At 39.0% G+C, this 14,812-nt stretch overlaps 1 protein-coding gene across 8 annotated transcripts in view; it reads right to left on the bottom strand.

The window, feature by feature from the left end:
• Positions 1–14,812, bottom strand: part of APBB2 (amyloid beta precursor protein binding family B member 2) — a 110,601-nt gene that overhangs the window by 59,168 nt on the left and 36,621 nt on the right. For 5 of the 8 annotated variants that reach the window (XM_066317079.1, XM_066317084.1, XM_066317082.1 and 2 more), the window contains one exon: positions 4,277–4,485. In XM_066317079.1, coding sequence (XP_066173176.1) covers positions 4,277–4,485 — 209 coding nt within the window. The remainder of the gene's footprint in view (positions 1–4,276; positions 4,486–14,812) is intronic. The other 3 variants (XM_066317081.1, XM_066317083.1, XM_066317087.1) reach the window with 1 other exon arrangement.

The raw sequence follows: 14,812 nt of genomic DNA, 5'->3' as shown, positions 1-14,812 counted from the left end.
AGTAGTTTTGAAAAGTCTAGCAGCTTTTTTGAAAAACAACCCCAAACCAAACAAAGCGCCCACCCTCTCATCGTCCATTCAAGTTTCTCAAAAATTTTCAGAGGTGTTCAGTGGTTCAGTCAAGCAAGTAGCAGTGTGTTTAGCACTAAGCAACCTGAGGTTCAGGCTTTTCTAGTGCCTCTCTCCTCTGTCTCACCAAGAGAGAATTCCCACAGTCCTCAGTGCAAGCCAGGAGATTTGATTGCTGGGAGACCCAGAGCCACCTCTTTATAGCTTCACCAAATAAAGAGATGCAGAAATTAATTCCCTTTCTAAGATGAGCTCTGCTGGTCTGTGCAGCTCAGCCCCAAGGTGAAGTGGTACCCATTGATATGGCCCAATTGCATTAAATCTGCAGGATGGACTTCTCACCCCAGAAGCATTCTCAGTATATCCCCACTGGAGGAATTATTTTGTGGGAAGCAACTCCCAGGAGTAAGCTTTTCCTAATGTGCCTTTGAACTAATTGAGGTGTTATCTTTTCCTCCCAAGTCTCTTCTCTTTAATTACTAGCTCTTAGTGGTTATGTTGCCTACAGAAGAACTTCTACAGCTGTTCAAGACCTGGGATGAGTTAGGCTATGAGAAGAACACATCCACCATCACCAAATTCTGCTATGATCTCAAAGGAGCTCTTACTGAAAGTTAAGCACGACAGCCTTTTCTCTGCACAGGAAATGGGAAAGAGGCAGCAAAGTTTCTAAAATTTGAAAAAGAATGTTACAAAAGACAAGGTTTCAAAAAGGAAGTAATTTGTCAACACACAAGAGAAAAGAGGGATCTAAAACTAAGTCAAATTTAAACAGCTATGCAAAACCAAAACACATTTTCATGCTTTTGAGGGGGAGGAAGGGAAAGAATGCTACAGGTTATTCATATTTAGCATTTATTAGCATTTTTGTCAAATCAGCAGGATTTTTGCATAATGCTTAGCCCGTAATTGCTTTGGATTGAAGTTTACTATTCTCTTGTGAAAAAAATTGCCTTGCACTTCATGTAAAAGTAAGACATTTTCACATTATTTTCCTTTTTAAAACATTTTGCCATTTCTATGCATGACAGCATCATTCCTCCCTACCCTTTTTTTTTTTCTGTTCAACAGTAATAACTGTTTTTCTTTATGATAAATATCCAGAGTAAGCTACAACATAAAAATGGCTGACTTGATCTGTTCTTTGTTGACTGCCCTCAGCTGTGAGCCACATTCTACCAAATGAAGCAAAGCTTCTGTATATTTCATTATTTAAGAGACAGGGACACAATAAAATAAAATGAAGAAAAAAAAAAAAGGAGGAAACAAGACAAAGGGTAAAAAGGTGTTATTCTGGGGCGGGTGGGAGGGGGAAATGGTGTTTCTAAATGTTTGTTTGACAAATTCATAACCTGAAAGAGCCCAAATAATTTCATTTCAAGACTGGCACACGATGCTTTACAGACAAATGTGGCTTAGATACAGGTTTTTTATGGAGTTATGGAAGCCAATTGGTTCAGATATGAAATGCTACCCATGCCAGTCTTCAATCCTGGATTATACTGTTTCACCTGCCTAAAACCTCTGTCTCTCCCAACCTTTTCAGAATGAACAACACAAGTCCAGCATGGGGGAACGAGCTAAACCAGCCCTCTCAAAACACATTATCTTGAAGCACAGGCTTCCATTAGCAATGAGGGAACCAACAGAGTACACAGCTCACATGGGCCCAGCTTGGAGGAGGAAATTCTCCACAAGAGATGCTGCCAGTGGTAGTGCTGGGATAAAGGTATTTGGGAGCCCCTAGTCTAGACTGAATTCCCAATCTTCTGTGAAGTGTCAGATTGACCTTATCACTGACATCTGTATTACCCTTTCCCAAGGAGAAGCACTTGGGTGTGCAGCAGTGCAGTTAACAGGAACAGAAACAAATACTGCCTGCCAGTGACTTGGAGATGATCCAGTGCTGGCATGTACCAACTGCAGAGAGACTAAAACCCAAAAATTCATGATAGCTGACACTGTCAAATTATTTCATCGCCCCTATCTCTTAAAGACTTATTTCTCTCTGACTGCTCTGCACTGGGGTTCTGTAAGGATTCTTCCTTCACTTCCTTTAAACAAAGCTTGGCATCTGCGGTTTCAAGAAACACAAGACTTTTCCTAACAGTTCTCACTATAATTCCAGCTACGCCTGGAGCCTCTGAAGCTGTTTCAGTATTTGGAAGTGGACAAAATCCTGAGCCCAATTCATGCTCTTGTTTTGAACTCCAATACTGTAAGTCTGGTGGTATTGTATTGGAACTCAGTCAAAAGGCCAGTACTGCTTCAACAACACCAGGATGCTTATCAATGAATGCAGAAACTGACAAAAAGCAAATGCTTTTTGCCTATATCTACAAGTAAAATAATTACATGACATCATACTAATACAAATTTTGGGGATGTGCTTATTTTCTGTATCACCCTTTACACCACAGTGTATGATCCTGGTGCTGCCAGAGAATTGTCTATGCATAAATCCTTGCTGGAACAAATTCCTTGCTGAATTAGAACTGCCATTTCAAAACTCAGGTGAGCTCACGATGTACTCACATACATGTATGTCTTACTTAATACATCCATACTGTATTAAAATCTATATTACTATAATTAATACATTTTGTACTCTTGTGATGCTGCTGAGAATGAATGACTATTATTCATAATTACAAACTATATTTCATTTTAAGCAGAGAGAATCAGAAAGGTTAAAAATACATGTAATACATTACCAGCAGGTCTGAAATTTTAACTGTAAAGACACTTTAAACAGAAGTAGAAAAATATTTCAAATGAAAATATGCCATTTTTCCTCTGCAGTTTACCAATCATATTGATTTCTGAGTTTTTGTAAAAACATCTATAATTTACTAATTAATGTCCCATTCTCTATATTCTAGAGTAAGAAAAATAATTATGGTAAAGTTATGTCCTTCACATTACAGAAATTTATACTAGAAGCTTGTGCGGCACTTTACATTCAGCATTCCTGATTTTTTTCTTGTCTTCTACCAGAATGGTAACAGTTACAGTTCTTTCTCCATGAATTCCATCAGAAATTATTTCCAGCATGCCTGGTGTACAGTATGAGAGCTCGACTGATGTATACCATAACTGAAATGTTGTGGACCTTATAAGTAGCATTTATGAACCCCTGGGAACAACCTTTCTAAAATAACAAACAAGACTGTACATATTTAAGCCTACACAGGATAAAAGTTTCAGGGTCAAGATGGTAATACATACTTGCATGACTTTAACTCCTCTGGACTTTCATGTAAGTTAGTTTGTTGCATATATGAACAAAATCAAGAAAAAATGTTCTCTCTAAATTAAAAACCAAAAAACCAAGCCCCTAGGAACTGCCTGATCCAAAACTCAGAGCCAGTACAAAGACTTCCCTTGACAGAGCTCTGGATGTTTTTCTTAAAATTCAGTACAAAAATAATTTAAAACCAACCTTATCTTATATTAGTATTTAATGCCATAGAAGTCTTCCCAGCACACAAAAACAAAGTCATTGTATTTTTTGAAGCGTACTTTTTTTTATGAGAATTGATTTTACTCTATTTACATGACACAAAACAAACCCTTGGATTGTGCCTGACAGCATTATTTTAAAAGGCAGTACCACATACTGCTCTTCCAGCACATGTGGAGGACAGAGTTTATCTCTTTCTGTTTCTAGTTGAAGCCTGACTGCAACACTGATAGATATTTGGTACAGGTAGGATGTACAGGGACTTACACCTGAGAACACTACATGTTTATTCAGTAGAAAGTACCCTGTAAAGGAACTAGTGTCTCAAATGAAGACTCATATGTCTTTTGTGACACTCCTACCAAATGAGCCAAAAAGAAGATGCAAAGAAAGAGTCCAGCCAAAAGTTTGCAAAAATTCTATGTATCCTGTATCCATATAATGCAGCAGTGCTTCAGCCTATGCTACAGAACTGCCAAAGTTTCACACTCCGCAGGCACTGCCTGACTAATTTATCAGAGACATGTCTGATTTCATCCTATAAATCCAGAGTTCAGGGTGTTTCATCAGGCACCACCATCATAACATGCCATAGAGAATCAATACTTACAACGTGTTATCAACAAGTAGCTACACTTTGGGACATTATCAGGCAAGTTTAGCTAACAGCTAAACCTGCAGGTTCAAAAAGTTATTTCAATTTTCCTTACAGTATGTAGCCCACAAGAAGACACAGCAGGTTACCTCGGTTTCTGGAGTAGGAGATGGAGTAATGGAACCAAGTGATCCTTCTCGTGAGCCCTGGAGATCTGTGGGGATGGACACAGGACGCTGCCATTGAGTTGTTCCCGTTGGTATGTGCCAGTAGTAGATCCCAGCAATGTCATTTATTTTTTTCCAACCAGGTGGTAAGTCTGGGTCTGTCTGAAATGACTGATCACTCCATATATCTGCTGAGAACAAGAAAATAAAAAAAATCACACAAAGACACAAAGTTCTTGCATGGATCTGCACACTGGTATTGCTGTTGTACAGTTCCTGTGCAAACGAACACCAGAAAAACACATCCAAGGCTTAATGGAACATCACAGATGAATAACGTCTTGTTATACTGCTGTTCTTAATCCCTTTTTGGAGTTAAAAGTTCTTTGTTAGTCTATCTTCTAGAAGAAGCCTTCTTCTAGGAACTTTCTTATGAGTGCTTTTTTCTGAGTCTCTCTCATTTCTGGTACCCAAACAGACACAAAAATGTCATGATAACTTGAAATAACTCTTACTCTCCAAGGTACAAACCAGACTATTTTTTCCCCATAGCCACTTGTAAAGTTCTTAAATTACTGATTTACCACTTGAGGACTAATCTAAGCAAGTTCTGCAGACAAAATGCTAGATGATATCATTACATTCAAACTTAATAAAAAGCCTCAAAAGCCTCACCTATGGCCCAAATCTGAAATCAGCAACATTACCATAATCAGTTCCAGAAGTTCACAAGTATTCTAAACATTTGCTCTTAAATGTCTCCTGTTGTGGCCTCTGTGGCATTCAAGTACATACTTCCTGACTCCAAGGTCTTACATGTTTTAGAGCCTACTCATCTTCAATCTTGCCCACTTTTGTTTTCCAACTGAATAAATCAACTGCATTCTTCTGAACCACATAAAAGGCAAATAAAAGCAAAACACTTTCCACAATTTGGGCCACATCATGCAAGAAGTAATGTGATCAAATATCTAAAAATCACAATGAAGTATTGCAGATGTTTGCAACATCTGCAAGTCCAGTTTAAGTTTGAAGTTTAGGCACAGCTTCTCTCCTTGCAATACATACATACAGATCTATACACAGCTACTCAAACATAGAGTCAGGAAAGTCTTAAGCTATGGTTGCATTTAACTACTAATTTCAAACTAATCAACCAAAGACACAGAGGAGTCAACATACTATTATTTATTGTTGCAATGACATGCAGTAGCAGAAAGATATAAACAGGAATTACTTTGAAGTTAAAGCAGACAAAACTCACAGCAGAAATAAGATTTTTAACTTAAGACTTAAACAAAGAACATTTCTGAAATAATTAGTTACAAGAGAAGAAATTATCTTGTATGTGAACAAACTGTTGGAAGGAAATAGTGTAAAATATCTGAGATAAGAAAATACCACCTAGCTGAGTAATACTAATTTATTTTGAAAATGTATCCACTAGCAAAAATAAACACACCAAAATATGTTTTTGTATTTTGAGAAATAAAACAGGAATTAGATTCCTTTTCAATTAACATAGCTCAGGACTTTGAGAGAGCAGCACTGCCCTGCCAAATGACTGATCTGTGTCTGTGTGTGTATGTTCCTCACGCAAAGGGACTGGCCTCAGACCATCTGATAAGCGCGGCTGAACAGGACAGCACCAGAGGGCATGAACATCCTGAAACACCAGGCCTCATGTTTGCTATGCAAACCTGCTTGAAGAAAAAAGGAAAAAAAGAAACATATGTGTGTCCCAGCTCATGCTGCAGAATGGCAGACTGTTGGGATAACCTTTTCACAGGCTGTGGCTCCCTACCAGCATGAACTGGAAAGCCTCCCTGGTGCACTGACTGCTCTAACAGATAAAAGCACTCAGTGTGCAAGTCAAAGGTAATGTGGCCTCACAAGAGATACCAGCACGAGAGAGACAACAAAATAAGCATCAAGATACAAAATCTAACAAGACAGATGAATGTGCTTCAGGCATCAGAGACCTACTACAGGTTATCACGACATGCGTGGCTTTACCGTGAATGTGGAATTACAGATAGTAAAGTTATTTTCCTCTGAATTTGAATGACCCCATTCAATGGCATGACATTTCAAAATGTAATTTTTGTTGCACAGCAGGTTGGTGTTATCTCCACTTCCACGAGAACTTGGTGATGATGATAAGCAAGGTGTGGGGACAGAGAGTCAGTGCCTCTCTGCTTAGGTCCTTGTGCATGAGGGAACCTGGTTTACTGAAGGCCAAGCAAACTTCCTTCCTGAAGAAAATACTCTTAAGTAAGGCAACATAAATTCTCTAACACAATAAATTTTGTATTGAACTGGGGGTTGTACTTGGAAAAACAGACCTGTATTTTGCACATTCATCTCTTCTTCAGATGAAACTAAATCCCACCAACCAGCATGGCTAGGGCACTAGTTTATGGACAAAAAGAGCACTCTTGAGCAAGAGGAAATGCAGCTCCAAAGGGCGTGAGTTTGACAGTATACATGACTTCAAAACAGAGACTGTAAAAATGCTGTACAGAGCTACCAGAGTGCTGGAAGTTCTCTTCTGGGAGGTGCAGTACAGTAACAGCTCCTATGCCACAGGACAATTTCAACATGCTAAACCCACATTTTTTGAAAATTGGGAGACAGCAGAGAAAATATATTCAGGGAAATCTGAGCGGTATCATTGCATCATTCGCAGGACACATGCTTTGCTTTTCCAGGGATTCATTTCAACACAAGGATTTGATTTTGCCTCCTTGGAAGCAGTAGCAGCAGATGTGAGCGCACAGCCTCTGCATAATGCAGCTCGGTTGGAGTTAGTGGAAGCACTAGACTTTCAGTCAGTCTTTCTAGCTTGAAAATGGGTTATTTAAGTATTTAGTACACTTAAATACTTAAAATACAACCAGTAGTTATTATTACAGTATTTTTCAAGTGTTGTCTGCAGGGAGTACAACTTTTAAATCAGTATATTTTGCCTGTGGTTTTTTTATTTTTTTATACTGTCCAACAGCTATTGCACTGATGTAAACAAAATTTGGAAGTAGTGAACCTCAAACATCAGTTGAACACATAGGTAACATCTTCACTTCTTCTGGCAGTGAGAAAATCCACCCTTGGGCATCATTCCTGGAAAACCACAGCTAGGTAGAGTCATTACTCAATTGGTTTTATTTTGGAACAGCTGAAGCTGTGCCAGATTAACAACAGCCTCCCTCAACTCAGTGACAGCTATCCACCATAAAAAGGTGATATAACCCCTCTTTAAGCTAGAAAGACTGACTGAAAGTCAAGTGCTTCCACTAACTCCAACAGAGCTGCATTTGCATTATCCAGAGGCTGCGTGGGAGCAGAATGCTCATGTGAGACTGCTTGTCTGCAAGGCTCAACAATACTTGCAAACACTTGATCTACACTATCTAAATAGGTTAAGAAATAAAATACCCACACTGTACAGAGATAAAGATGAGATGCCTCTTTTTTGTTTTGTACTTCTAGCTTAGTTATCTCAATTCTTATGATGGTTTTGTAACAATTTTTCTTCTGTTAAGATCCTCTGAAGAAAAGGGACACCATCCCAACACCGGATTTGATCCAGACTGTGATTGCCTATCACTGTCTCAAATGTATACTTCCACAGTAAAAAAAAAAATTACTGAAAAGGAGTGTTCATTGTCCAGGCTGGGAGCATGATGGTACAAACAGGAACACTTTCAGTGTTTTCCAAATGTAAAAAAATAATCTGGCCAATAATAAATCTGTAAAATCACTTGTGAATCTCTGGCCCTCCCATTGTTCACATTTCAGAAGTGGATGCACAATAAAAATGAAGAATTCAAACTGAAAAGCCCCTTGTCTGTAATAAGAGATTTGCATCAAAGCTTCATATGTCAAAAAGTGCAGAGAATGGGACAGCAACAGTATTCAACATGCTGTCCTTTGGGCACCAATGGGAAATCACTAGCTTCATATCTGATGTCTGTCTTCATTGCTGGGCTGAAGCTTAATGAAGAACTGTCCAACATATCACATGTGTATTACAGATGCTATCCTTCTGGGCAACAGAGGGGAAGCACAAAAAGGAACTGGAAAAATAGGATAAGAACGTTTAATAGAAGGAAAAGGTAAGGGAAAATATTGTTTTCTTTTCTGAAGTTCCAAAATCTTGAAATGAAAATGTTTTACTTCTGTCTTCTGCATCTAAATAAAAGCAAAACTAAGGGAAGAGAAGGCCACAGAAACTTAGTCCTTTTGAAGAGATGCCAATGACTTCAGCAGATCCAGGGTTTCATCCTAAGGGAAGCATATTCCCCTCCATCCCATATGCACACTGAAAATCAAGTCAGGCACTGAAGGGAGAAGATGATTTTGTATTAATGACTGAGGGCAAGCAAAATTCAAGGAGCATTCTCCATTCAGTAGCACAATAGAAAGAACATAGATCATGAATATTTTTATCCCACCTATTTCCTGCAGTGGGCTCAATGTGCAAGTTGAAATTTGGTTTTGTTTTTGTTTTATTGAAAAGAAGTCTCCAAAGAGAACTTCTCACTTTTTATGCACTCCCTCAAAATCAACAGCTTCACCTACTCGCATGATTCACACCAATGATGGCCAGCAGGCAGCCTTGCCTAAGCACCACTGCAAGAAGCATGAAGGCTATCTCCGAAACAAATACAGAAAAAAACCAAGTCAATAGGTCAAATAATCATAAACCAGACACATCTAATGTGGGCAACGTTACTCAACAAGGAGTGACAAACCAGCCAGAAGCTGGTCATCTGTCACCATCTCTGCTCACAGCATGTAACTGGTTGTCATGACAACCCTGTCATCCTCCTTGCTGAATTGCTGAACCAGCCACCAGTCACATGCACTCGGGGAGAGGAAGATTTTCTAACACTTTCCAGGAAAATATGCTGAAACGTGGGATTTACAGGCATACACCAAACCAGACTCCATCTGTGCCAAAAACGATTTTCTGTTTTGAACAACTGTAAAATCAGCCATGATCAGCAAAGATGACTTCATAAAATTCGTAAGGAAGTTTGGGATGAATCGCCTGTACCATTTTTCATGAGATGTGGTGTTTGTCTGGCTGTATAACTGAGTTACTGCAAGCATAAGAGGCATTCAAGCAGAGATGACTAATCTAATGGAAAGGAGAGGAAAGCAGATTTGTTAACATTCATGAAAAAAATCCAAAACCCACAACCAAACCCACTTGTTTTGCTGCCTTGGCTTATTTTCCCTTTCAAAGGCCAGGTTGCTAATAAAAGGACCACAGTACTAGCACAATTACCAAAGACAACAAGGGCAAGAGAATTCAGCAGAGGGCTCTGAAGAACTGTTGATGACAGCCATGGATGAGGGCAATGGATGATACTAGCTGTCCTGGGAGAATTAAATTAAAATTAAATTAAATGGGAGAATGTTTGGGCTCTCCAAGTTGTCTGCTCAGGGGCAATACAGTCTGAGGTGCAGAGGTGAAGCTGTGAGGAGCCAGCACCACAGCTTACATTTACAGGAGTTGACACCAAAAGCAGCAGCAGGAAAAAGAACTGCAGTAGGATTGTGAGGAAAGGTCTGTATGTTCTTCCCGGGAAATTGGGCAAAAACTAGGTAAACACAAGAGGATTAGCCTGTTCATCAACCAAGAACATCTATCCACAAAACAAGCAGAGTCTGGTAAAGTAAGGAAGGAAGACTTGGACGTGACCTGAATTGCTGCCTTAAGGGAGCTGTTGTGGCAACAGATGGACCAGGGAGAAGCCAGCCTCTGTCCCATCTGGGGGAAGGTGACAACATGAAATTATAGACATGTAGGAAATATCATGTCAGCTGGAGCAAAAGCTGATGAATTGCTACCTGAAAAGTGCTATACTGGAGACACATCCTATGGCTCTTCCACAAACTTTACTTTGACAAGATCTCAATCTCTTGATTAGACTGCTGGACATTAGGAGAGCTGGGCAACTAAGATGACATACTGAGTCTGGTTGGAATTGGGCTAATTCTTTTTCTTAGCAGCCTGTAATGTACTGCACATTACATTTGTGACCAAATGTGCCAGAAACACACCAGTGGTTTAGTAATTGCTGAGCAGTGCTTGCATAGGCCTGAGATCATCTCTGTCATCAGCCTCAAGCAGACAGGCTAGGCACTGCTAGTGCGAGTGTTTGCATCACTTCTTATAAATGATTATTTCTTTCTTCACTTACTAAGCTTTCTTTATCATGAGTCATGGCTTCTCACTTTTGCTATTCCATTTCTCTTCCCCATCCCACCGGTAGGAGGAAACAAGGCACCACAGAATTCAAAGCATACTGGCCAACCTAAGATCCAGGAAAAATAAGCAGGTACCATCTGGGGTGGAGTGAAAAGCAGTCCCAAACAAGTGAGGGCAGCATATAAATGAATATAAATACACCTTTTCCACCAACTTGGTGCTTAAATGAGATAGTATCTGAACAAAGCGCACCAATACCTCAGAAAATTTCGACCATGTAATTTTCAAAGCAGTCAGAATAATTTGCTACTGTTCTCACAAGTGATCCACTGCTTATAAATACATTTTGCATATCACAGAATTTCAGAATAGTTGGGGTTGGAAAGGACTTCTGGAGATCACCTCATCCAATCCCCCAGATACACCTAGAGAAGGTTGCACAGGACTGCATCCAGGTGAGTTTTGAATACCTCCAGACAAGCAGGCTCCACAACCTCTCTGGGCAGCCTGTTCCAGTGCTCTCACCCTCACAGTACAGAATACAACCAGTGTAAGTGGGTTTCTAGCTTATTTGAAGTACTAGTTCTCTATTCCTTCCACTAGACGGCAAAAGCTTTTACCTAAAGAGTAGTCCAAAACACAGCAGACTGTGTACCTCCAATTTGGTCTAAATCTGCTGTGGTCACTCCTTGTGTGATTGTGACCCAACCAACCTCCTCACCTCAAAGGACTCTGAGCAGTAAATAGTTCATCAAGAGCTGTTAAAGAGCATTTTCATTATCATCATTAGCAAATTACTAAAAATGGTATTGCAAGTTAACCCTCAGGGCTAAACCAGTCCAGCAGCCATCTGCATCTGCTTTTCTGTTTTTATTTTTAGCATAGTATTTCTTCTTCCCACGCCACTCCCCACAGAGACGAACCATATGGTCTCATGTTCTGGGTTCATAACCTATTTAAGTACTTCATCTTGTTTTAGGAGCAGGGTGTTGTTTGGTCTAAAGAGGAAGAATTAAATGACCACAACCACCCAAGGGACTGCTCGACTCACCCAGCAAAGCCTGTGCATGCACTGTCACAGCAGCAGGCACACTGCACAGCACACCAAAGGAAAGCATGGAGTCCAGCTTTCCTTCCCTTCACAAAATTTATCTGTCACAACAACAGCAGCGAAACATTTAGTAGAAAAAATGGGAAAATTATGTTGGTAGCAGCTCTGGATTTATGTATTTCTCTTTTAAAATGGAGAGTCTGATTCTCCTGCCTCCTCAAAGCAAATTGGTATGCTAGTATCAAACCATCCATAGAACAAACCATTCATTTTGGGCAATGAACAAATATAATCTGGGATTTTCACACAAAACAGAAAGATTCGGTCTATAACACTGACACAAAAACTGCTCACGTTTCCTCATCTGCAAATTTCATGTTGCTGCAATAATGAAGGGATGGGAGAATTTATTATAGTGAAAATCCACTTAGTCATGCATATGCACGAAGTTTTGCACAAGCCTAGGAAGCAGCACATTGATTTGGCTCCTTGACCTGCCTGCAGTGAGAGACACTAAGGGGAGAGCTTGGGAACCTCAGGCAGCTCCAGCCCATGCTGAGGGCTTGTAAAATGGTGAACTCAAGCCTCACCTCTCACCCTTCAAACTTTGAGACTTTTTATTAAAAAAAAAAAAAAAAAAAGCCAACAACAAACAACTTTAACCTTTTCAAAAGTAATTTTGCTTCAGTTGAACAAAGCCTTTTCCTGCACAATGCACAGAGCCATACACGAAGTGCAACATACAGCATCTACAACAGGAAGGTTTTATGAGTGGGGGCTTCTGACAGCAGATGGAAGCTCCAGAGGAGCTGGCAGTGGGAGAGGGAAGCATGCTGATAGCACACAGGCCTGCAGTTTATTCAAGTATTTCACATCACTCCAAAGGTATATCAATTTTCTATTAAATCTTTAGTCATGCTGTCCCAATACCTCCTGATATTAAGAAATCTCATAGATGTTAATCATCTTTGAAAGCATCCATCAAGCATTAGAAATACCAGTATTTTCATTCTCCTATCTACGTCATGGCACTCCAGCACTAAAATTTTATATTTTTCACAGAGTGGATTCATATATGTAATTGAAGCTAGACTTAAAAATCTGCATTTAAGGAGATACAAATGGTATCTCTGATGTAAGCACTAGCAAGAATTAGAAGAAAATTCAGAAAAAATAACTGTCGCCTAAATCACCCTGAGAAGTCAAAGTTAGCAAACAATAGCCAGGAACAAACCCAACATACAACAGCTAGAGTCCTATGCCAGACAGTATTTGAAAAAGAAAAATGAAGGGATTAATTTTAAAATATTCCACGAACCACAAGACAATTTCACTTGCAATTAGTACCGCCTTCAATTAAAAGCCTATTACCAAAATGGATGCTTTGAAAATGAGGATAAATTTCCCTTAAAGATGCATATACCCAGAGCACAACTTGATAAGTTTTCTTTATTGTGAACCCTGAGATGGAATACCCCTAAACACAAACACTTGCTTGGTAAGAATGAAAATATGCCAAAGCACAGGAAAACAATAGACAAAATCTCCAGTGCATGATAAACTGCAAGCCACTGAGCTCTATAAGCACTGTGGAAAAGACCTTCTGGTGTTAAGAAACCTCAAAGATATTTGTCATCACATTTACAAACAGTAAAACAAGAGATGCACAAGCAACAGAATGGTCCTTTCCCCCAACAGAAAACAGTAGTTAATTTTTGGTGGAAACCTTACAATTTGTGGACACATCAGAGGACTGCAGGTCGTCTTAGAAAGCTAGAAAATCAGTTATGTAGGATGAGAAGAGTGCCCTTTTTGGATTTCTATTCACTTTTGTTGCTGAGCAAAAACAAAAGACTGCAGATAGATCCTACAGAATTAGGATACACATTTTCAAGAGCTGTTTTTAATGCACAACCTTCACCTTTCTGTTTTCTTCAATGGACAGAGATACCCATCTCCTCTTTTTTTTTATCAATTTCTTACAAGTTCCTTTACTGTTATTCTTCAGCTACTTCAAATCCTTATACAAGGGCAGGCAATTAATTACCTTCTGTCACTCTGGAAGGATCAAGGTTACAAAGATTTTTGAAGGTAGCATTTTAGTACTCACTGGCAGTTGAAGAAGCTACATTTTGGGAACCAAGATCAAGATAAAATCTTTATACCTACAGTTTTAACGTAGGATTGAACTATCATAGGACTAGTGCATGCACTTCATGTGCCCCACTATAAAAATGGATGTAGCAGAATTAGAAAAGACAGACAGATGAAAATCTCTCTGCTGGAAGAGACATTTAGTAAAATAGGGCTCTCCAGCTTGGAGAATAAATAACAGGGAGGGGAGGATGTCAGAGAAATCTGTAAAATCATGAATGGTGGGAAGAAGGCAAGGATGGAAAGGAAATCATAATTCACTGTTATTTACTGCTTCCTAAAACAGAAAAGCAAGAGGCATCTAATGAAATTATTGGAGAGCAATTTTATAACAAAAGGAAATACTTTTTCATATAATACATAATTGGATTATGGTGCTCACGGTCACAGGATGTTGTGGATGCTAGAAATACAAATGAAAAAAAAATGATTAAACAAATTCACATTAGAAAAGTCTATCAAGGGCAATTAAAGAAGATAACATGAATGATATATCAAGTCTGAAAGTCCTGAAACTATCAATTACTGAACATGAAAAAGGTGTAATAGGGGGAGGATCACTTTTATGCTAGCCCTGTCTGTGTTTTTAGTGAAGCCATAAGCTTCTCCCTGTTGGAGAAGTGACCCATAAAGAATTACATGAGCCTGAGATCTGCTATATAGGGGCATTTGATTATGTACAACATGGAACTGTAACCACTGCAACCCTTGTATAAACTCTGCTTTCCACTTACTCTATTAGCTTACCTTGGAAATAGTAGAACTAACAACATCATTGAAAGGCTTCAATAAAAGTTACCACAGCAATTATACTGTATCAGATTAAAAAACCCCATCTGATGTGAGAACTCTCAAACCAATATATCAGATAAATCCTCTATGTGATTTATATGAAAATACAGATATATATTCCTAGAAGGAAAATACACAATAAATTTATTCTCATAAATACAAAGGTACACAACTTTGTACCTTTTCCTACCCTGAGATACAGAATAATCTCATATGACAATAGAAATGTAGGAGTTATGGGACTGAATATTATTATATTTTCACACTTGCCCCAATTTATAATATAATGTATCCAAAAGGA

Source organism: Sylvia atricapilla, chromosome 4 (genome assembly GCF_009819655.1).
Source record: "Sylvia atricapilla isolate bSylAtr1 chromosome 4, bSylAtr1.pri, whole genome shotgun sequence".
Lineage (NCBI taxonomy): Eukaryota > Metazoa > Chordata > Aves > Passeriformes > Sylviidae > Sylvia > Sylvia atricapilla.
This window is presented reverse-complemented; position numbering and strand designations above follow the sequence as displayed.